A 24,690-nucleotide genomic window follows, 5' to 3' on the forward strand; every position below is an offset into this window, starting at 1 on the left:
CCAGCCTGTTCCCTGACCTTGGGCAAGTCTCCTCTGTCCCTCCCGGTGCTATTGTGCACCGATCATAATATCTGTCTTTCTTATAGCGTGGAGGGTGGTGAGGATTAATGTATGGTGAGAAAGTGCTTGGAAATCCAGATAAAAGGCATTACAGGAGTGCAAACTATTCAAGGTTGTTATTATTATTAGCTGGATCGTAGTGTAATTTCTTTGACCTCACATGGTGCAAAAACATTTATTTCTAAGGATAAACAGCGCCTGCCCAATTAGACAATGCTTTTGGGCTTTAACTATAGGCCACTAAGTGAGATAATTGCCTGGTATTCATACTATATGTTGTCACAGTTACTTGGCAATGCATCTCTGAGATTGTTCTGGTAGAAAGAACACATCACCCCCTGCCACAGCCCATTTCTGTGCTTTCTTATGTGTCAAAATGCTTCATTATACCCTGCTCGCCTTCGCCTTTGGGCTGAACACCTCGCTGCCCAAACGGTGCTGGCATCAGGGAGGTTCGCACAAAGCCCTGGGTCCGTGGGGCTGGCAGGGGCTTATCTGAGCCCAGCACCGGTGGGGCCGTGGGACCCTCCAGGCAGGCTTCCTGCAAGCAAAAGCACACAGCAGCTGGGGGGAGCAGGCAGCTCTCCCAGGACACAAGCTTTTCCGATGTAAACCCTGCCTCCAAACCCACACAGTTAAATGAACGTGACCACCAGAGAGGACCTACGATATTTTTATATTCAGGCAGGTGCTAAGGGAAAGGACCGTGCATCAGTTCGCACACCATCAGCCTGAGCATCTCCAGTGCCTCCATTAAGCTCTCAAAACAGGAATCCGCTCCTTGTCAGGCTGAGGGACTTTGGGATCTAATTTGGGTTATTTTTTTGCTGGAGGTCAGTGTAACCATCTCGCTGCACAGGGTAGACACTTTGGATCGCAGCAGCAAAAAGCCGGTTGATGCACTCCGCAGGGACCCCCACGGTCCCTGGAGCCCAACCTGGGCTGAAGCACCACCTCCGCTTTGCTCCGGAGAGCCACCGGCTTCACCATAGCCCAGTGACAGACTTCGATCAAGTCAGATTTACTTGAAATCTTGGTCAGCGCTGGAAGGAACTGCGGCCGGGTGCGAGACAGATGGGCTCAGACAGGCAGAGCCGCCTCTCGGTGCCCGCGGCCTCTGGGAAGCCAAGCCCTCGTTACTACATTTGTCAGGAAATAGGGCAAACGGCGAGGCAGACGGCGCTGAACTGATGCCCGAATCCCTGCGAGGGCATGGTGCGGAGACGGGGTGCCAGGAGGATTGCTCTGCAGAGAAGGCTGCTGGGGCGAAGGGCCACATCCAGCCACTGCAAACAGAGGCTGGGGTCGGTGCTGGTGTGCGGGAGACGGGGTAGCACCGAAAGGCTTCTTGCAGAAGGGTGACTCCCGCTGCTCCCGCTGCACCGTTTAGCCCACACGTAAGAGACAAAGTGCTCTGCAGCCGCTCCAAAGCTTAAATGTCCTGTTAAAGAGGAATCTAACAGGCAGCCCCAGTGCAGTCTCTGTGCCCTGCATGTTTTAGCCCTCATTGCCATAGGAAAACCCAAAAAGGAAGGGTCAAATGCTGTGCTAATCAGTTCTTGAAGTGCTTGGGTGTCAGAGGCTCTCTCAAAACTTCTCTCGAGCTCAGATATTGACTGTGAGAAGAAGCTGGATGATCCTATAACCCCCTTCTTGCCAAAGCAGCCCTTTGCTAACCTGGAGTCAGAAGTGCTTTTGCTGCTGGGGGAGCCTGCTCCTCCCGCAGCACCAGCACATCACTGAAACCCTGCGTGCAGGAGGACGTTGGAATTACCAGTCCCAACTGAGTCCTGAGCAAGAGACCATCCCACATGAGATCCTCGGAAACCAGCAGACCCCTCGTCTTCCCCAAAGCTGGGTAAGAAACCATGCTGAACAGCATTCTCCATTAAGAGTTTGCTGACTTGGGGGGTTGCATGGAGCTGAGAAGTCATGCTCAGTCCCAGGATGGATGCTCTGCAGGGCTCGAGCTGGGCCATGCCTCTGTGGCACAGAGGTCCTGAGCCAGCCGGCTGCACCAGCACGTGGTCTTGGCATCTCCCCACCCTGACTCAGCTCTGCCCCAGTGCCCGTCATGCCCCAGCTAGCAGAGAGAACTGGCCTCGCTCCCTGCTGTGTCATGCAAGACTCGGAGCCATGCAGACTCAACCTGGTGTGCTGCCGGTGGCAGGGAGAGCCTCCGCTGGCCGAGAGGATGGAGCAAAAGTGCCCGATACGGGCCACTAACCCCTGCCTCGTCCCTGCCCGGGGGGATACCGGAGCCTCCCACCGTGCAGAGCGGAGTGGGACAGGGCCACTCTCACCACTTAACACTGAGCCTGACTCACTTGTTTGCTTTCCTCCAGCCGTTCAAGTCCAGTGGATCTCCTGGTTGGATGAATCAGGCTTTACGTAAACAACCCCAGACCTGGCTGAACTTTAGGAGCATTCGAGCAGCTCTTGCTGGTGGGTTCTCCTATGCCCAGCCTCTCCGGACATGTCTCCGCAGGCACCGCATCGCTCCTGGGGGCTGCAGGCGATTCTGGAGGATGCCAGTGCCCGGTAGCTGGGGGACAGGGGTGTAACACAGGGCGAGGAGCGGGACTGCACAGAAGTGTGAGGGCACGTGTTCAGGAGTGCTGAGCTCTATTTCTGGCGGCAGGATCTTGGCCAACTCAACACATTTCGTTACAACTCCACTTGAAACCAGGAAGGCTTATTACCTCCCTCTCTTCTTCCTGGCGACGCTGCAGGAACTAATTGAATTTGGTTTGTAAAGCACTTGCAAAAGCACAGCCTAAATGCAGTGTCAAAGCTGGGGCTGTGATTATTTCAGCCAGCGGGAGCTGCCCCTTTCCTTAGATATTTATTGTTCCTGTCTCTATTTTATTTTTATGAATTCCACACATACTGGCATTTTTTTAAAGTCAACAACGCTAATAGAATTACTCTCTAAATGGGAAAGCAGGCACAGTGGAAAATGCTTCTGCCATAAAGCGGCAGATAAAAGAATCTGTCAACGAACATCAGGTTTATTGCAGAGGGAAGAGCAAACGAGATCCTGCCTCGGCGCATGTGTCGAGCGTGTGGGGGCTCAGAGCAAGGCTGCCGGACAGCTTGTACCCGCTGTGCTGCTGCCGATGTGCTTGCGGGGTCTGCACTTGGGGTCCCTTTTCTGGAGGGCATTTGGATGGTCAGAGGATCAGCTGCTTTCCATAATTTCAGGCTTGACACGGAAGGTGATGGGACTCATCGTATAAACCACTGCACCATCTTCTCCATGAGAGGTAACAGCATGGCTAGATCATGCTTTGGCATCATAAAGACCAAATCTAACAGCCCTGAAGGCAAGGACGAGGAAATTCTTACTGGACTCTGCCCTAGCAAAAGACCCCTGCAAGGATTAAATGCACTTTCTGGTTAAGCTGTTGAATTTTCAGTGCTTACCTAGGAACGTCCCGGTGAATCCCAGTGCTAAGAAGCTGGAGATGACAAACAAGGTCCCTACAGCCAAGACGGCCAAGCCTAAGTAATAGGCCCAGTGGCAGTCCAAGCCCTCCAGCTTCGGCTGGCTCTTCATGGCTTCGGTGAAGCTGTCAGAGAGAAAACAAGGGCTGTTAAAAGCAGCGACTCATTACTAACACCACTCACCTCTCCCTGGGAGATGCGGAGCTTTGGAATAGGATGCTGCTGAGGACCCTTCACCAGGTCCCTTTTTCCACCTGGATCTACTCAACTTCCCAACAGGAGAAGCAAGGAGCCAAAGTCTTGTGAGCAGCCAGGGTTTGACCCGGGGCAGCTATTTCTACTTGTAACCCTTACTCACTTGTGGAAATACCAACCCCACTGAACTGTAATATCAAAAGCTTTGCCTCGCTTGCCAAAGTCCAGGTTTTATCGTGACCGGGAGCTCTGGGAAAGATGCCCTTGCAAATGCTGGAGGCTGCGGTGCCTCAGCACAGGACTTGAAGGGTTGGGAACAATCGGCTGGGTTATCTATCTCATGCTCCACCCCCGTTTCTCTCCATCAAAATATTTTGCAGCATTCATGTGTTAGCCACGTGCCCAGGAGTGATTCATGGCTGACGCCTGACAGTCAGGGGGAGGATTGGAATGGCGAAAGGAAAATACTAGAGACATGCATTTTCAAGTGCGAACGCAGCTTCTCAGCTCCAGGCTTGTTCAGGCATTTCAGGTCTGACCTTCCAAACACTCATTTGTGAAGTGGAATAATTGTGAACCCTCCCCTCAGCCCCCTGAACTTTGCCCGGAGCAGGGCCTGGCAGGCTCAGCATCTCACGTAGCTCTGATACAAACATACAACTACAAAGGAGACAACACCGTGATTAAAAAAAGATGCCCATTAAGAATAGCAAGAGGAGATAACAGACCCGCAGAGCCATACACAGTGTTTCTCCACATGTTGCTGACACATGAGGTAGGAAACTTTGAGTCTTTTTTTAATGAGCACCCTGGAGGCTGAAATTCAAGTGGAATAACAGCTCTCCCGTGCCTCCTGCCACCGCTGCCTGCCAGGGCTGGGCCAAGAGAGCTGCTCCTGCCCGCTCTCCCAGGCTCCTCGGCTGGAAAATGCTTCCATGACGTTACCTGTAGGGCTTGGGACAGTTTTTTTTCCCTGCTGTCCAGCTTCCCCAAACCCTGCAAATTCCTGGATTTTCTCTGTTGCCCAAATGAAAGCTGAGAGGGACAGTCCCGCCTGATGGACAAGCAGCTGGAAACGCACCTTTAGAAGGCTCAAAGACCAGATGGCAAGTTACAGGCACCAAGCAAAGTCCAGGATGATATTTTAAACCTCATGGTTTAGGGACCTGGATGATATTTTTTGTTTTCCCTGGAGCTCGTTCCTACTAGGTTTTCTATTGTTGGGGAGTTTTTAGGACCCCAGAGCAAGCCATTCAATCTTCGTTTTGGACTGGAGCAAGGAAACAAAACACAGAATAAAAGTAACGTGCTTGGGAGCGAGCAAGAACACAGCATCTTGGTGATTTATGCTCTGCTCTGCCACACTGGAAATTACAGGGAAATTCCCTTTTCCAGGGAGCAGAGCGCAGGCAGAGGAATGACAGCGTGGCCCTGGGCGATGTAACGTCCCCGGGGCTGGTCCTCCTCCAGCACCCAGCACACCTCCCTGCACTCACCAGGCTGATGGTGGTTTAGCTTAAAATCATTACTGATTGGAACACACGAATCTGGCTGCAACACGAAGCAGCAGCAGCTGCACAACCTTTTGCACAGTTTCCCTGGTATTTATTTTTAAATGACACAAGTCTCCCCTATGAGGAAGCCCAAATCCACATCCCTGCTGCCAGCGCTGCCTGGGATTGGGAAGAAAGCAATCCCCCTGCAAGGACGTGCCTTGAGCAACCCTCGTCTGGCCGTGCTCTCAAATCACAACATGACATCCCCGGGGATGCTCTGGAGCAATTTGCTCCCACAGAGGAAGATGCTAATGCCTTTTCACAGCATTGGGGGGTTGATTCCGCAGCTGGCCAGGACCTCTCCGCAGGGCATTAGCACCGGGAAGGAATCTCACAGCAATCAAAACCCACTGCTGCTGATCCCTGGGGAAGCAGGTCTGGGAGAGCAACACTGAGCCGGCCGCTGCCTGGATCCCAGCTCCCAGCAAAGAGATGGCAGAGCAGCAAAAGGTACAGCTAGAGCACAGCACTCGGAGGCTGCTTCTCACTCCGGATGAGCTGGATTCGTGCTATCTTACATCCTTGAGGCTCTTCTATCCTATGCTAGTGACCTGACTTGGCCTTGGAGCACGAGAATAACAAAGGTGGCTTCAAGAGCGTGAACTGGCTGACTGCAAATCAACCTTGGAGGTTTTGCAACCAGCACGTGATGTGGTTTGTTTTGGCAAAGCCGTCTCCCCTGCTCCAGATGATCCCATCCTTCCTTTTCATGGTCGGATAGGCCTGCATTAGTTATCCTCATCAGCATGTCTTGCTCGGTCCCCTGCTGTTTGGCTTACAGCTAGAGAGGGAGGTGTTTGCACGGAGATAATGGACTGCCTTTCCCTCTAGTAATGTTTTATATCTTCCTAAACACACTCTCTATTTGCATTAAACATGATGCACACAGGAGTTTTCAGAATTGGTAAATAAACCTTTTAAGCATTTATGATGCTGGGCCATGACAAGCAGCACGGAGTCGTCAATTATTCTGGCATCCGCGACTGCTCCTCGGTGGCAGAGGAGCCTCACCACGCCGCATTTCACCCTCCCTGGCAGGGGGAGGACAAGGTGTTGGCCGTCCCCCCCTGCTAGGGGAGCCAGTCATGCAGCCAATCTGTCATGAAAGCAGTCCCTTTCACCATGTGCCTCTGAGTCACGTTTGTTACAGCATTTATTTCTGGCTGCACGACAAGGCAGCGGCCCAGCTCGGTACCCAAGAGGACACCAATTAAAGCCATGCTTTGTCCCAGTACCTGGAAATGCTTTATGGGCAGAGCAGAGCGATTGCCATGGTGAGGAGCATCCCTGTTACCAGCACAGGGGAGGGGTGGGTGGACTGCAACCTACTTTAATCACATATCCAGCTGCTATCACGAGGATGCCTGTCATCAGTGGGGAGGGGGGGGCTGGAAGGTGCCCCCAGCTTTGGCAAATGGAAATTGGGAAAACGGGGCTTCCCTTGACATCTCCCCACGCTTGCCAGTGTGAAGCATGATACCAGAGGAACCCATTCTCCACCCCAGCAGGGAAAAACCCAAATCCATCAGCTCTGCTCTGGCCGAATTGGCAGATTTGGCCAATTCCTGGCAGGGTGGGAGCAGCCGCAGTGGCTGCAGCGGGGCTGCACAACTGCCAGAGCGTGCCGCAGGTTTTGCATGGGGAAACCAAGGCAGCGGGTGTTGTTCCGCCCACCCATCCCAAAACAGAGATGCGCTTGCTCAGACACTCAGCTGTTGCTGCTGCTTTGTGGGGATCATAGACTGGTTTGGGTTGGAAGGGACCTTTAAAGGTCATCTAGTCCAACCCCTCTGCCATGAGCAGGGACATCTTCAACTAGATCAGGTTGCTCCGAGCCTCGACCAACCTGACCATCCCAGAGATGGGGCATCTCCCACCTCTCTGGGCAACCTGCGCCAGTGTTTCACCAGCCTCATGGTAAAAGAATTTCTTCCTTGTATCTAGTCTGAATCTACCCTTTTTTAAGCTTACCACGTAAAACCACCTGAACTGGAAAAACACTCAAAAAAGGAACTGAAGCATGGGGATGACATCACACCAGTGGGCTCACTGGAAGAAAGCGGGAGTGAAAGAAATCAGCTGCAGGTCCTCTCGCTGAGACACGGAGAGGACATGCAGCCAGGTTTGCACAAACGGACACCGATTTATTCAACCAGACAACAGAAACTGCAAGACCAGAAAACTTATCAAACCCACAGCCCAAAATACATCCCCAAAGGCCACGTGGAGCATGAAACAAACCTGGAAATACCGTACTGAGAGAGAAGCTGAGCTTTTTAGGTCTCTAAGCCTCTCTCAGTGGCCCAAAGCAAGCATATTTTGTAATCCTTTCCCTGCAAAGGAGGGCAAAGACGTCGTCCAGCAAACTGGGTCGCTGCTGGGAGCAGCCCAGCAGTGCTCCCTTTGCCTGATCCCAAAAATTAGCCTGGAAACTGGGGCTGGCAAATGCAATTGGGGCAGAACTGGGCCAGGGACGGCAGGCAGTGAGGAAGCAGCGGTGGTGCAGGCGGCCAGGGTTTCGGAGGCAGCAGCTGCCGCTCCAAGGTGCCGTGCTTACCATGCGGGACGTCGGTCTGTCCCCCACGCCTGAGGTTTTGTTCCTCTCGGCAAAAGGAGGCAACGGGGGTAAAACCATCCGGTGGTGCCCAGCAGCACACACTGCAACAAAAGATCTTGTTCATTTGAAAACAGCAACTCCAACAACACTAAAATCGTCCTGCCGATACCACTGGCAATTGTTAGCCCAGTCATCATCTTCACAGCTTCTTTTGCCAATAATGACTTTGCTTTCCTGCCAGCGCCGGTGCGCATGTTATTTAGGTCAGCTGGGGGCTGTGGCAGCTTCTCCCCCCGCCTCACATCTCAGCTGCCCGGTTTCCTCATCTGGATGCCCGGCAGCTGCACTGGTGGGGGCAGGAGGTGCTGTTGGCCACCTGGGGCTTTTCCCAGACACCTATCAGAGATTGCTGGCAGCGTGGCTCAGAGGGGACATCGGCTCCTTCAGGCCACACTCGATTCCCATCATCAGACTTGGTCGCTTCTGCACAAAAGGCCATGTGGCTCTCCAATCGATACCGTTTACACCATGCTCGTTCATGGTACTAGCTTACAAAATTAAACAGCATTGACCATAAAGCTGAGAGGCACTACCTGGCAATGACAAACAACCCCTTCCCTGTGCAAAACCCCGTCCCAGGGTGGATTAATTTTCTCGGAAGCATCAGCTTCAAGCGAGAAGCCCGTCCATGCAGGAGACAATACCCAGCGGGTGGCATCAACGAAGGACTTCATGTCAGCCGGCAGCGCGGTACCCACCGAGCACATTGCCAAAGGTACTGCTCTCGCTTAGCTTCTGCGGGGCTCACTCATGGCCCCAGGCACCCCAAGACCCTCGCATCTGCAACCCCCCCCATTCAGGGTGTGCACGTGGGTCTTGCCTTTACAGCTCAGGCGAACACCCCAAGACCCTCAAGGTGGGAAGTTCATAAGCTCCCTGAGTACAAAACCACTTGCACACACCTGCCTCGAGGGGAGTTTGCCAGGGTGCGCAAAAGGGAGCGCAGGAGGGCTCAAAGGCAGTGCCAGCGGCTGATTGTAGAGCTGATGCAGGGAAAGATATCAACAACGTGGTAAGGCAGGAGAGAGTGACACTGGATGTAAGTCTGGAGGACAGGGAAGGTTGTCACGTCCCGTGTCACACAGATAACAGTCATAAACCGCTGGGGTAGCACATGCAGCGTAGGTAGTTCAAAAGTTCAGGAATTGTTTTCACAGATAAGAGCCTCAGTGATGGAAGTTCCCTGTTTCTTGCAGAAAGAACATGGCTGTAATGAAAATAATCATTGCACCAAAGCAATTAAGCATGCTTCTCTTGTGCAGTTGACTAAGCAGGTCACCCCCTGGTCACAGGTCATTCTGGATTGCTTCTCAGAAGCAAGCCAAGGCTGATAATGAAGCTCAGAGCTGGGAAGCACCTAATTGCTTAATTGAGCACAAGACATTCCTCTTCTTACACCCAAGCTATCCCTTCCGAGCAAAGCTTGCATGAGAGCATCACGGTGCTGAAGTGGGCACAGGACCACAGCAGAGACCCCTGCGTGGGGTGGGCGACGAAGCAACCGCACAGCCCAGCGCCCGGGTGCTTTTAGCTGCAATGCCAACCCACTCGCAAAGTTTCTGTCTGCTCTGCCCTCCCCTCCTCCGCCTCCAGCTTGGAGCCTTTCAAAAATTCAGCTGAAAAAAGGAAGCAGGTTTTTAAAAACAAAAGAGACATCCCGTGGGCTCCTCAATAGCTCCCTGGCAGCCCCCACCAACATAAAAAGTCCCCAAAGCACGCAGAGAGGAGTTTTAAAGGCTGGATTGCAGCACTGGGGGTGGAAGGACCCCCTGAGGCTGCCTTTTCGCTTGCTATCAGCAGCCAGCACGCTCTGCGCAAGCAACCCTGACCACCATGCGCAGCCGAAGCGCAAGGCACAGCCTGCGCTTTGCCGGCTGGATTGCCTCCATGGGACTGAGGAGTGGAAAACCTGCTTTCATCAGTGCCCTCGGAAAATAAAACAAAGGGAAAAGCGAAACAGCCAGAGCGTCCCTCCTGCCATCACTGGCCAGAGAGATGACAGTGCCTGTGTCGTATGACCTGTGAACCCCCTCTGGCCAGCCGAACCCCAGTTTGGAGCTGGCTGATACCTTCATGCAAGGGCAAGGGGCAGGATGAATCCTTCCCAAACAGCACAACCTCTCCAGGCTTGAGGAATAAACCTTGGGCAGCTGTGGAGGGCTCACTATGCTGGGAATGGAGGCAGGGAGTCTCCGAGGTGCATTTCAGGGCAATTCCACTAGTTGCTGCTCTGATGTCCACCTTGAAACCATCTCATCACTCCCACACTAAAGGGCTTGCCTTGCTTGAACAGCCTCCAAAACCTGCTAGCCATCACTCGGGCCAAATTCAGTGCCAAGGAAAGGTAAGGGAATACCCAACCATGTTGGAACACCTAGGCAAAATAAACTTCACGCTCCAATCATCTGAAATGGCCTTGGCCCATCGTGGTGGGCTGGCATCTCCTCCGTGTTCTGCTGGGGCTGAGCTGCCCCATCTTCTAGAGCCTCTCCTCCAAAACCAAGGTCCAAATGAGGCTTTTCCAGCCCCCTGTATTGACCTTGCTGTTTCCTTCAGGACCCAACTCATGGGCTGCACAGGCAGAGCCACCCCCAATGAGCCCCACAGCACTCACAAACTCACGACATAGAGCAGAGCCAAGACAGCCAGCAATGCCAGCCCTGGTAGGACGCTGAGGGGTCTGTAGGGGGAAAATGTGATGTAGTGCTGGGACAGATGAGGTCTCTTTGGCTCTTCCAGCAGTTCCCCATCAGTGCCTCACTGTGACCCAGAGATCCTTGCTGACCCAGGAGCCAGCAGGACCACTGGGAACAGAGACTGTCTCTCCATCAGCTGTGTTTTTAATTAAAAGCAGGCACAAGGCTTTGCATTGCTTCCCAGACAACAAGTGACTATGTCATCTGTACAAGAGACTGCCGAGACATTCCCCAGCGAAATCCAAGCCCACTGTGACACTAAGACATCAGCAGAACACACACATTCCCTCTGCATTGCCTGCATTCAATTACAGCCCCATTCATTGCAAGCTTTCTTACAGTTTCTGCAATAAGCAGTAGCTGGGACAAATGCAGAAGGGCAAGGGCAGGTCTTGGTGTCACTTCCAGGAAGGCAAAGCTCTTAAATACATGTGCAAACTCCAACCTGAGATCTCTGCACCTGGGAAATTACCTAAAGTACTAAACAACCCATTAGCTCTGACCCTGGCATAATTGAATCTGGGAATTTAGTAAGAGAGTCTGTCTCTCCTAACAGCGCTGAAGATAAAGCCTACCAGATCACAGATAAATTGCTGGCATTGAGGAAATCTTCTGCAGTAAACCTCTCTGCTGCACTCAGAACGTCAAAGGACATATTCCCATGGTGTACGGTGTACCAGTCATACAATACTATTAGCTAGCACAGGTGGTATTTAAAGAGATCGCAGATAAGAGTTTAAAGAGACTGCTTGCTAACTGCACAGATAATCCTGCTCTTTTACACAGGAAACTGTGGCTTCTTAAAGGCAGTTTTAAATTTTTTATGATTTCTACGAGAAAATTAAAAAATTCTGCTGTTACATATGATCCATCCTGTGCAAACAGCCCTCCTGTCACCTGGGCTGCTCTCAGGGCAGGGGAAACTGCCCCCGGAGAGCAGAGCAAGGAAGCCTGCGACACTCAACGGCTGTTGACACTGATGGTTTTGGCCACACTGCTGCATCCTTTGTCTTTACTACAAATCCTGGAATAAATCTGCTGCTGGCTGAAGGTATCCAACCACGTAAAAGCAATACGCTGGGGCTGGATCCAGCGCTGCAGAGCAAGTATCCCTCATCCCCCCTGCCCTGTAGGGGCATTTCTTTGCATCAACACATAGCAGTAGGGTTAGCTCCTTACCAATGGCTCCGCACACAGTTAAGCATCAGGATAACAGCGCCCAGGCAGTAGCAGGCAGCATGTGGAGAGCCGAAGACTCGGCTGAGCGCTCGCGTTTTGTGCTCCCATCTGGCTACCTGAAGAGACAACAGAAAAGAAAGCGGGTGGTTGGAGGTGCCTGGGCACGTGCTGCCCCAGGAGCGTGAATCCCACGGCCTCGGCCCCACGCCGGGGGATGCACACCGTCTGCGTGGCTTTGCGCAAGAAGCAAGCAGAGGCCACTGATGAGACATAGCTTAAAACAAGCCTGGGGATGAAAGCTCTTTCTCCTACCCATGCCAGCCCCTACTAGTGCTTGCATTGCCCGTGCATTGCTAGTGCTTGCATTGCATATGTCCTTGCATTCCAGGCCAGCCAGCAGCACCGAGGCACAGGCTCATGTTAAAAAAAACAAACAAAAAACCCCAAACCCCTACACATCAGTTTTGGGGAATATGTGGCTGGACAACATGTGTCCAACGAGGCTGAGAGCATTGCTAAGGCTGTCCCCAGGTCTCCAAAGCCAACAGGCTCCTGCCACAGAACCTGGTATTGCTCTCCTGGAAGGAAAACAGATCCCCAAGTAAGGGATGGATCACAAGGACACCCAGCTCTCATTTTCTGGGCTCCATCATCTCCTATATCCAGCTGTAGGGATTACACCTGAGAGGAACAACCCCCTCCCTGCTCACTTCCAGAAAAGTTTGCAAGCACTCCTCCCCCAGACAAGATCTACCAGCTTCGCCCAGTGAACTGCTTCCACTTGTACAGGCTGAACAAGCTGGCCTTCATTAGCACTCAGCAATTGTAGCCATTAAGGGCTCACCTGCACTCCTCACCCATCCCTGCACGGCTGTCTCAATGCAACCCGTACAGCACGTCAGTGACAGCCCAGGACTCACACCTACACAGGCAGCATCTCCAGGGAGGCATCAGCATCCTTTACAGCATGCTTTTCTCTGGCTGCAATTTTAAGCTCCACGTTCTGCAGAAGCTGATGGGCTCCTGCCCAAAACACCTCGCAGCTGAGGAGGTGCCCTCAACACCCTCTCAACCCGTGAGGCTGCTGCAATGCCGGTGGCTGGAGCTGCTCCCAAAATCTGCAGGACTGCACCCACCCAAGTCACCAAATCCAGGACCCTCATTCCCAAGCCGATGAAAATACTTATAGCTACTCTGTTTTCTACCTTTCCTGTACCCCTCAGAAAGCTGTCGCTGTATTTATTGCCTTTTTTTAGGCTCCACTTCCAGGCGCCACGCCTGGGGTTTGGATCAGACCCTCGATTCAAGCCAAGCAGGGCACACCTGGGCAATGAAGCGAGAGGTGGGAGTCAGCAGAACATCTCGGTGCCAATTTGCTTCTCAGACACGGCTGGCACTTCATTAGCTTCAAACGCACTTCACTCCCTCGCATGGAGCCTGGGCAGCTTTTGGGAGGCACCTGCAACCCAGCTATTCATCTACTCTGAATGTATTTGGTAATTTATTGGCTCTATTTGAGCAGAGAAAGGCAGCTTTGCAGGTCCGCTTTCTTCCCAGGCTAATGCAGAAGCACAAAGTGCTGCTGGTGGAGGGGGACTGCTGGCTTGGGGAGGGGAGAACGATGAAAACCTCTGATAAGCAGGGCACTGATCTCACATGCTGAGAGCTGATTCAATTAGTTATGCAATGATTGCTCTGAAATTACAAATCCACTCATGACAGAGAGAGCTGCTTCACTGCCTTTTTCTGGCTGGTATAAATAGTTTGTATTCTAAATTGAATTTAAAATACCGTGCGTCACGCTGCTGCTAAAATGGGAGCCGCTGTTTGAATGCTGAGAGAGTGGAAAAAGAAATATAGGGTGAGTTACCACCTTTGGAAAGTAAAAAGAAGTGACCGTACAGGTGACTGAATCACAGATGGAAAAATGCAGCCACGTGCCAGTTATCTGTACCGACTTCCTAATTCCCTGGAAATTATTCTGCCGGCGTTTGCATGGATGGCAGCTCCTGGTTCGCTTCGAGAGCTTCGCAAAAGCCTCTCAGTCGGCGGCAGAGCTGAAGCTGAAAGAGAAGGCAGCGTCGCCGGGATCAGAGGGGAGAGCCCGCGTGCCTCTGGGAGCCGTCAAGGCGGCCTCGTAATTACCCTTGCCTTTAGAAAAGCATATCTGGGCAACGACAGAGCGCAGCGGGGCGAGGGGACGCGTTTCCGAGCCCTTTGGGGCACCAGCTGGCTCGACTGCGTTGGGATCGCTCCCAGCAACAGCCCAACTCACGCTGCATCACGTCGCTGCCGACTCCCCGGCTGGGACCGAGACGCCAACTTTTATTTAGCTGTCACAGCCTTCAGATGGGACCCCGGGCTCTTTTTCTGAGCCCACGCGGGAGTCATCCCGAGCAAAGCAGAGCGGGAGCCTGCGTGGGGCTGGAAGCGGCGGTGCCCGCCAGGCCCCGCGGCGATATTTCAGCAACAATTAATTTGTTCCGGTTCTGGTTCTATTCCTTGAACAACTAATTAGTTCTGGCTCAGTTCTAATTTTCTAATTTTAGTAATTTCTAGCTAATATTAGCTCTCGTTCGACCCATGGCTACGCAGCTGGCTTAATGGCTTTATAAAATCATGAGCTGATGTGTTATTATTTACTGCATGACGGATGCAAAACGCTTTTAGCATCCTCCGTGGCCGTGTGCGGGACACGGCAGGGCTGAGACCAGTGGCCTCCTGGGGAGGGCTGCAGCCGTTCCCAGTGTGCTGTTTGCCCTCCCAGCCAAAGCCAGCACCGTGCTGCCCGCAGGCGAGCACGGCGTCGGGGAGGAAAAGCCCCACGGCCATGGCTGTGTGTCCCGGTGAGGGAGAGAAGGATGCATTTTTATTTTTCTTCCAACCTCCAAGTTTGGAAACGGAGTTAATACAAAGTTTCCTGACTTACCCAAGGGTCAAAGCAATAGAAAAATTCAAGGCTCCTTTTCCAAAGCTCCCAGCCCTCTGCTTTCACTTTAGGATACTTGGTGAGGGCTGTAAGTAATTTTTTAATGTTTCCCCCAATGCTCGTTATTGAAATAAATCAACGAGCGGATGTGGCTGCAAAGCCAGGGAGTGCTCTTGGGTCCCATGTTCTGCCTTTGGCAGGCCGTTTCGGCGCTCGTCGGGGGCAGACACAGCCGGCTGATGTTCCCAGGGAATCGCCGCCTCCTCTACGTAAATTCAGGGCTGATTTCTACATAACCGAACCGAGCCATCTCCCCAACCGCTTGGGCAAGTGCGTAAACAAAAATGAAAGCACCAGCACGCATTCCCAGTGGCTGCCCAGATGCAAAATGGAAATGCTCTGAGTTTTCTTTTTTTGGGCAGGCAAACCTTTCCGAGCCACCTCGAGAAGGGCCACAAATAACCATTCGAAAGGCAATTTCATCTCACCAACGTGTCTCCACAGCTGATCAACAGGAAATGCTCTTTACAGCTCTGTGTGCACGGCAGACCATTGCCTCTCATTAATATTTAGTATTTGTTTCAAGGAAATTGATTATTTTTGTCTGCCATCCAGGGAAGCTGGCTTTTGAACACGCTACATTTTAATTTGCTCAACCCCAGCTCTGAAATAGAGACTCTGTGCTGTTTCGCGTGACTCCATTTCTATATCTGGCTCGCCCCAGAGATGGGGAACGAAACCAGATAGCCCAAAGGCTCAGGTCTAAGGGACATTTTGCATCTCAGTGCTAATCAGCCGATCTACGTCCTCACATTGCCCCATTGCCATAGTATCTGAAGAAGACGGTGTGGGCACGAGTGAATTGAGCCTTGCGGCATGCCTGGGAAGCTGGGATGGATTAGCAGCTCCCTTCAACCCAAGGGAAACTGAGGCACCGGAGGGTTGAGGCAAGCAGTTCCTTCCCAGTTCTCCAGGGAGCAGGATGGAGGGGCTGTGCCCTCATCCCGGGAAATCCTGGACCCATTGCCCACTCAGGGGCATGCTCTGCCCACTTCTGGGGATGCTCTTGCCCTGCCCAAACTGTTGGCATAAAAATATTCAGTGCCCAAGTCTGGGCTGTAGAAAAGATGGCAGTGAATAGGATACGCTACCTTCACCATCCCTGTCTTGCAGTATTTGCCATCATGAAGGATTTTGCCCCATCATGTGGGGTCTAGGAAGCAGCCCACCAAGGGACCCAAAAGTCAGAAATTTCATGAAAAGCCAAGAGGAAGAACAATCAGCTCCCCAGGGCATGTCTGCACCCCAGTCCCAAGAAGATGTGCGTGGGTAAGGTGAGCCCTGGATGCACAAATGATTCAGCCCTAAGTAAAAAAAAAAAAACCTTCAGACAAAACTGACCTGAGCAAACTTTTTAACTTTCTCCTTCAGTCTGGCCTTTCCTAGGCCAGCCGTGGGGGTACGTCCTCCTGCAGGTGCTGGGGCAGGAGAAACCCTGGCTCTGGACTTAGCTGGCTCCGTATGAGCATCTCCCATCGGGGCAGACGTGCCCTGCCTAGCCCGTAACCTGATGAAAGGGCAGGAAACCTGATGTTACCCTTATTTCACCTGCGAGGACCAGAAGCACCGACCTGTTCCCCTGTTATGAAAAATCCATTTTTCCTTTCTGATTCGCTGGAATCCCTCATTAAAATGTAATGACATTCTCTGTCACTGCTTGGATGCTGGAAAACAACCCTGCTTGCAGCTGCTGCATTTATCTAAAAGGGAGGAAAAAAGATACACCCGAGCACCCAAACTCTGACTGTGGTGCTCCTGGGAGCGAGCAGGGAAGCAGAACCAACACAGAGCCCGGCAGCAGAGCAGGCTGCAATGTAAATGCACGTCCACTACCCGCCTGCGAGCGCTGGGGCTGGCTGACCTTTGCCGAATGCCAGAGGAGCCAGCCTTTCTGGCTGTCCAAGTGACCGCGGAAGAAATGAGGGTGGTCTGACCTTATCCCTCCTAACGAACCGTGCTCGAGCCCCTCTGCAGTCGGCAGAGCTTAGTGCAGATGGTTTATTGCCCACGTGCCGGTAGGGAATCGCCGATAGTGCCGGCTGAACACCATGGCCAGGCTGAAAGCTCCAGCCTGGGCTCCTGTAGTCACTCAAGGCAAATGTCCGAGTGCTCGTGCTGCTCCTAGGTGAGAAAAAATCTTGCTTTTCTAGGAGAAACCTCAGGAGAGACGGGAGGGGAAACTGCAGGGCTGGTCCTGGGGAGGATCGTGCATGGCAGCCCCGAGGGGTGTCCAGGTGCCGTTCCTGCCGCTCGCTGGCACAGCACCGAGCCCCTGGCACAGGAACAACACCAGCCGAGGCTGGCATGTGCCCATGTGCAGCCTCATCCAAAACACCAGCCCGCCGAGCACCCACCCCACCACTGGCACAGGCTTTCCGAAGGCATGTGCAGAAAACGCCCCAGGGACTGGTGTGCCACTGGCAGCAAGAACATGATTAGCAGGAGCTCTGGGCAGCGAAGGCAGGAGAAAAAGAACAGAACAAACCACGGTTTAATTTGTACAAGCTGGTAATTATAGTTGCTATCTGTCTGAAATCTCTATTGAGTTTATTTAAATATGTTCTCCGTGAAGGCCATTCAGACAGGAATTATCAAGGTGTTGCAGCAGAGGAGATAATGCCATGCAGTTTTCAACAGATCAAGGGCTGATTAGGAGGAATTAATTAGCTGCTTAAACAGTCCTTGACTCGCTGCAGCAATTAGCCGTCACCTCCCCACAGTCACGTTCCCGGTGCAGCAGTGGCGGGGATACGAAGCACCCATCAGCAGAACTGCCTTCCCTGCGCTGCCGATGAGCACCGGGTCAGCCCCGGGTGGGTGCGTGGCCCCGGGAAGGTGCCCTAAACCCACAAGGTTTAGCCCGTGGCCAGGGCTTGGCAGGCAGGCAGCGGTGCGTTAGGGCTGCGGTGACTCCCTTGCACCCGCCGTGACACCCATCGCCGGTCGGTACGCGTCCATCCGCCGTGATTCCCAAGATGAGGCGGACAACGGGTATCTTCCCTCTTCCAGCCTTTAGCGGGCCAGTCTCTCGTGCATCCCTCATCCACCATCTCTTATATGTTATGAGCCACCAGTTCTCAGCCGCTCTCCGCCGCTGGGGCCAGCTGATCATACAGCAGCCTTAATCCCACGTGCTGTCCCTTTGGCAGGGTGGGAGCATCGTCCCCACCTCTGCCCATCCGAGCCGTCACCCAGCCTTCCCCAAGCCCTCATCCCAAACCCAGCCCTGCCTGCTGCAGCCCCTCCGTCCTGCCGCAGCGCTGCTCGGGGTCCCTTTGCTGCTCATCCCTGTCGTTCCCAGTGCAGCCCATGGCCCAGGACCCGTCTGCAGGGTGCAGCCGAGGTGGGCACCGGCTCCAGGACTGGCTGGGACTGGGTGCCACAGGGGAAGCACTAAACCATGTCAAGCTGGCGTTGCAGAGCCGCCTGGGGAAAGCAGGCTGAGCTGTCCCCAGCTGAACACTTTCCAGAGGCAGGAGGAGAAGCCAGCACTTGGGGTGACCATGAGACCACCTTCTTGTCCCTCCTGCCACCACAGAACCCTGGGGGAAGCCGGTCGCAGGCTGCCAGCTCCTGCCAGCACCCCGACAGGCTCCACTTTGTTTAATTGCTTCCTGCCTGCACTGGGAAGAGCCGCGGCGGCTCTGGACTACCTGATCTAGAGACCGAGTTATTTCTCTGAAGGCTTCTCAACTCACAGGCACTCAATTACAGAGAGCCATAAGACGGTAATGGAGCCTGAAAGCTTTTTAGCAAATGATTAAAGCCCTGCGAAGTTCCCCCACTAAGTACTGGAGCAGCAGCTTCCAGTTCATGCAATTAAAACACTGAAGTGGTATTAGAAGAGACAGGCACCGTCTTAATGGTTTCATGTGAGCTGTAAGGCAACGCAGGCCGGAGATTTTGCCCATGCAGCTTGTAAAGGTCTTTTTTATGGTAATGCACCAAGAAAAGATGGACCCAGAGATGGACTGCTGATGAGCAATAGGCACTGGGGACAACGGGTGACAGCCCGTGCCCGTGGAGCCAGAGCAGGGCAGGGACTCCCATCAGAGCTTGGAGGCTCCAGGCACCCTGACCTGATGGGCAGAGACCTGACAAGTGTCCTGAGAGACGGGGACAGGCTGGCTCGGCCAGGAAAGGTCTCCCCAGGAGGCTACACCAGTTAGTTTTTCCCCTTTCCCTTTCCCCACTGGTACGATGGCAATAACAGCTGTCAGTAAGCTGCAGCCAAGGAGGTCGGCTTAGCTCATCCCTGCCTGCCAAGGGCTTTCAGTTTGGAAAGGAAGGCGTCGATTTGACTCAAGGAAGACTTTTCCATTGCCTTTCACGGGCTCTGGATGGAGGGGGGTTGTTGTTTATTCCAGCCAAAAGAAACAGCAGCGGGGTTTCGGAGAGAGAGGGTTTCAGTATGTAGACTGGCTACGCAGCGATACTACGGCATAGAACAGCCAGTTGGAACGACGGGGCTGTACACCCAAGTGACACGGAGTTTCACGGAGGGAAAAAACACACGTTTCCAGGCTCTCGCAGCGGAACCGGAGCCTTGGAAAGCACAAAAGGCTGCAAAAAAATGAGAACACCCAAGGGGCTGAAGAAGAGAACTATCTACAAGAGGAAAGCAGGGCGGGCTCCTCTCCAAAACCAAGGGGCAGGCTGGGGAGCTGCAGTGCTGAGACAAGCCGGCGTGACAAACCCTCACTGCCTGCAATGTTGATCGCCCAAACGAGTGAGTTAAGAGGATGAAAAGCAAGCTGGAGTGCCTCTTCTGGTGACTTTTCCCCGACAAAGCCTGTGCACTGCCATCAAGGGGGTCAATGGAGTCTAGTCTGAGCACTTTGACTCAGGGAGAAGAAGTGGCTCCACTTCTTTAGAAGTGGAAAGATGACTACTAAAGAAACCCAGCCTGCCTCTACCATGTATGAGTTTAGCCTAAAAAATAAAGGCCCCCCCGCATCCATCCCCAGTGAAAGTAATTGGACTGAAATGGCACAGGTCACCTCAGCTAACAGCCTTGAGTTGGGGAAACAAAACAAGCCGGCAGGTAAACAGATAAGGGTTTCGTAAGGACTAGGTACGCTTTACCTCAAAGCCATCCCTTGAGATTACCTCCACATGAGCCTTTACCTTGAATCCACTCATGATCAACAGCTAGATAATAAATTTCATTTCTCTAATAGTGTTTATGTGATTTGTCAAAGTACCATCTCATTAGCTGGTTGTAATAAAAACAAGCCCCTGCTTAACGTATGCCAAGGCAGCCCAGGTCCATCGATGTTCCATGAGCCACATCCTCTCCTCTTCAATAATAACAAAAATGACACGCAATATGGGCTGTATTTGCTAGCAATTTCCAACACAAAATCTGAACAGTTTCTCCTCAAGGTAAGGAGCTCATGATTTATGCCCGAAGAGCTGGAAGCTGAAGGCAGGTGATTTTGAGTAACCCAGAATGAGCTGTGTTAATTAATTTTGGGAGTGGACATAGGAAGCCCTTATGAGCAGCTCCCCAAGACTGAGCAGGGGAAAGTCGATGCGCTCCAGCTGCAGGGAATCAGCCTGCACGGCCCAAACAGGGTCTCCTAGCCAACAAAACCCATGGAAAAAATACCTGGGAAATAATGATTTCTCCAGAGCGCAGCACGGGATGGGGAAAGACCTCTCCGGTCCTAGTCTGGGATGCAGTGGGGATGGCCAAGTACTGGGAGGGACATGGGCTGCGTGGGGGAACAGGGAGCAGCTGGGACCCACCCAGCTCCTCTTATCCTGTAATACAACCTAATAAACTAAAGTCCCGAGATTAGGGAAAGGCAGAGGCTCCCCCTGCACAAGTATTTGGGGCTCTGCTGGAGCCCAGAGGGAAGGCCAGCGCTGCCAGATGAGCATCTCGTGCGCAGGATGGTGAAGCATTTTGCCCGGTGTTTTGCCGGTCTCTTTTTCATCTTCCATGCCCAGATGACTTGGCCCACACTCAGCTATCCATTGCACACAGTCCCATCCAGAAAACCACAAACCTCGTATTTTCATACATTTTTCTGAAGCTCAGAGCACTGTCTTTGAGCAAAACGGGTCTGATTTTGCTCAGGCGGTCCATAGCAGGCACCTTCCCAAATCAACCAGAAGCAAAGGTGTGTGTCAGTCTCTTGGGTGAGTGAGACTATTCTGCCCATCTCATATCCTGTATTTGCTTATTTTTTTTCCTGTTACTCATGCAACACTAAAAAAAAGCAAAGCTGGGGAAAGTGCTTGAAGTGTTATACACACAGCCACTTTACTGAAACAGGCCGTCTACCCAAAAGACCCATTTTCAAACAAAGCGATCCAACAATAGCACTGACAATGTTTGAACTGGCATCGATTTAGAAAGACAAGCTCTTTGCTGCACCACACTGTCAGCAAGCGTTCAGTACAAATGCCACGTTACAAGACAAACGCCTCTCTTTTTTTTAAGACTTGCCTTCTATTTTCGCACCTCCGCTCCATTGCGTTATTTCCAACTCAAGCCCTGGATCCCAGCAGATCCATAGCGATGAGGTCAAGTCCCTCTGAATTTGCTGCAGACTTCAGCGCCTTAGGTTTGGTTTTAAATGTGGGGACAAAGCTTTCTATCTCTGTCACAAAGCATCTATCCCGCTCTTCAAAGCTTTCCAACGATTGCTGCAAACATCTAGTTCAAATTGCTATCGCTGTTGCAAATAAGGTCAGCCTGATTAAAAAGCAGTTATTCTAGCTGGAATAAAAATGGACAGTCTTCAGCAAGTGCATCCTATGTAAGAAATATCCTCTTACGGAACTGAGACAAGCCTTCACTGGCTCCAGGTAAAAGGAGATTGAGGTCACCTAACGACTCTGACATTTCTTGCAGCCTCTGATTCATTGCAAAGAGACCATATAAAGCTATACGGGAGATGGAAGCTAATTCAAGTGCCTTTTTGCTCTCCTGTACGACCTGCATTTAATTGCAGATACGTGTTCAGGTACCAGCGTGAGCACCCAGCTCTGTCACCATGTCCCCACCTGCAGATGTGCCCCTGCCCGCAACCGAAAACTGCGGCTGGATGCTGCAGGACTGCAAGTCGGGCAATTCTTCAAGCAGATGGGAGTGGAAATACTTTGGCTCTGCTGTCTTAAAGATTAAATCAGAAGCTCCAGTCCACCCAATGTATGAGTAAGAAGGAGCTGGCAGGAGAGAAGGGGATGGAGAAAGGCTGAGGGTGATCGGCAAGCAGAAGCCTCTCGAGACACAAACACATCAGCACACAACCACACAGCCCCACGCAGAGGAAGAAAAAGCAGCCAAGCCATCCCAGCGCTGCCTGGGATCTTGCCTTTGATGTGAGGGTTTTCAGACCCGGGCATCATCTTTGCCGTTTGCTCTCGTTAATAGGTTTGCTTGGATTCCAGCTCAGCCCAGCTCATTAGCCACACTGCCGAATCTGACACTAATTCTGGATGACTCCTATTGCTACAAATAAATAATAAAATTGCCTCCACGCAGGGGTTGTTTTCTTCCTCTCTCCCCCTAATTCAGGTCTGGTAGCATCGCATGTATCTGTTAATGAAGTCCATTATATCCAGAGTTTCTCAGCAAGTAAAAATTACAATCATTAGCCAGTGACTGATGAGAGACAGAAACACCATTTCTGCCCGGGCTGGCAATAACAGTACGCCAAGTACACGTCCCAGCGAGTCGAGCCTTGCTCTCCTGTAATATGGTACCCAATGTTCTTCATTAGCATTTCTCTTTTTAATAGAGCAAGACAGCGTCCTGCGGCAGGTCGCAATTACACACAACAATTAATTCAGGGAGAAACAATGACTGGTGTCGCAGAGTCACATTTTGCAGCGGGGTTGTCAAAAGGTGAAGTGGAAGATGATTAGGAACTTTTTAAAGCCCTGCCTAAAACCAAAAACAAAACAAGTGGAGGCACAAGTGACAGCACAGTAGAGGAGACATGGCTGGTTTCCTTGTACACTACTTTGCAATTTTTGTTTTAAATAGTAAAGAAACACAGCAATTATTCTTTTGGTCATAATACCCCAATGACAAGGACCGGCAGCCTCGGACCAGGACTTCTTGTGCCATTTGCAAACAACACACAAAGCTGGTTCGGCTTCTCCCAGAGCTGCAGCCGTTCTCTTGCTGCCCTTTTGTGAAATTAGGGTTTAATTCTCTGGAATAAGTCTGCTAATAAGGACTCCCAACACACCCATCCTCTGGACAGCGTGTACTCGCTCATCGCTCCCCCAGGGGCTGTGACGGGAGGGGGAACAGCAAAAGGGGGATAAAAAAAAAAAAATACGCCTCGCAGAGCACAAAATGCAAGAGAAATCTAATACCCCTTCGCAGAGTAGTGAGAGTTCGTTGGAAAAGAGGTACTGGTTGCACCGGCCGCGCTCAGCGGAGCGCCGATTTTGGCTGGAGGGCCTCCCGTCCTCTCGCTGCTCGACATATCACGTTCCACGTTCCATGTTAAGCCTCCCCGGGGAACATTTCCCACGGCGCCGAGGACACGCATGTTTGCGATGCTGCTGTCGTCCCAACGGCCAACAATAGAGAGGGACAATTTGATCTTTATGTAACGCGGGCAGCCGCGCGCTCTGTTCCCCTCTCCTCGGGGATGAGATGTTCAAACCGCGTGGCACAACAAGTAATAACAGTCTGAAGGGTTAAATACAACCATCGAACCCCTCGGGCTTGCCGGTGTTATCACTGGGGTTCCTGTGGGTGTTAGACGGGTGTAACCACGTGCCCCATGGTATTTGTTCAACGCAAGAAACGTAACCCAAAAGCCGAGCGAACGCTCAATCATCCCCGGGCCCAGTGATCTGCACCCCAGGAGAGCTCCTTCCCCCTTTTGCAGCCTCAAAGCCCAACGCTGAGATGCATTTAGGAGCCCTGCACGCAGTGCTCAAACCCTTTTACAGTCTTTTGCTCCATGCATTTGTACCAGAGCCCTGCACGGAGGTGGATGGGGGAGGCTGAGAAAGTCCTTCCAGCTAAGGATCCCCACGTATCCGCACCAGGGACCAAAACCTGATGGGTGCAGGCAGGAAAGTAATATTCAGTTGGGCAATGCACTCGCTTTGGTTTCCGAGTACATCAATCTCTGGAATATGATTGCATGACAAAGTGTTGAAATGAAACTAACTCATTGCTGCTCTCCAGCCTTGGGAATCAAGTGAGTAACTCTGCAGTCATTAAAACAATGTGCTGGTAAAAATAAGCAGGAAAGGGCACTTAATAGGAATGCTTTGTAGTTACAAATATTGTATCTTGTCTGAGGTCATTCAGTTTTTAACAGGAACAGCCACACGTGCCCCAAGGTGATCTGGTTTGGTATTACTCCAGTCCTGTTATGGGTATACACCGTAGTCACAGACGGATGGACAGGGTTTTTTTTCCCAGCTCAAAACCCTCCATGGGATTTTGCCAACTGAGCATCTGCTGTCGGACTCACTGCAGAAAATACAGCTCTGAGGGCAGGAATAGGAACATCCAAGTACACGGGGAGAATTGGGGTCCTGCTTCTCTTCACCCAACAAGAGTGACGAGGAGGATGCTCAACTTTTTCCTTCTAGAAGGGGAATTTCTATAGCAAAGGAGAGGCTCGAGACAGAGGGGGTCACACTGAGCACCAGGCAGGCACAGAGCTGATGCTGGAGAAAGGGCAGGAGGTGAGAAAAGTAGGCAGAAGGAGTACCGTATAGGATCATAAAAGCTGCATGTACATTTTCCTTCCCTGAAAATGTCTTTGTGCTTTTATGGCAAGGAGCTGCTACGATTACAGCTTCTTTTATAAGCGAAGCACAAACCAGATAATGAGCAAACCTCCCACCGCACAAAGGAGGCAACGAAGGCGTTCTGTGAGCCCTGACGGTCAGGCTTCCCCACAACAGCCAAAGGCAGAGAAAATTGCTAAAACCCATCTTCATTTCACCCACTTCAGG

At 52.0% G+C, this 24,690-nt stretch overlaps 1 protein-coding gene across 6 annotated transcripts in view; it reads right to left on the minus strand.

Annotated features, from left to right (window-relative positions):
- Window positions 1-24,690, minus strand: part of PEMT (phosphatidylethanolamine N-methyltransferase) — a 44,753-nt gene that overhangs the window by 8,179 nt on the left and 11,884 nt on the right. For all 6 annotated transcript variants that reach the window (XM_069810401.1, XM_069810403.1, XM_069810404.1 and 3 more), the window contains 2 exons: window positions 11,751-11,866; window positions 3,487-3,632 (listed from right to left, as the gene is read on the minus strand). In XM_069810401.1, the coding sequence (XP_069666502.1) occupies window positions 3,487-3,632; window positions 11,751-11,866 (262 nt within the window). The remainder of the gene's footprint in view (window positions 1-3,486; window positions 3,633-11,750; window positions 11,867-24,690) is intronic.

Source organism: Haliaeetus albicilla, chromosome 22, assembly GCF_947461875.1.
Source record: "Haliaeetus albicilla chromosome 22, bHalAlb1.1, whole genome shotgun sequence".
NCBI classification, from domain to species: Eukaryota; Metazoa; Chordata; class Aves; order Accipitriformes; family Accipitridae; genus Haliaeetus; species Haliaeetus albicilla.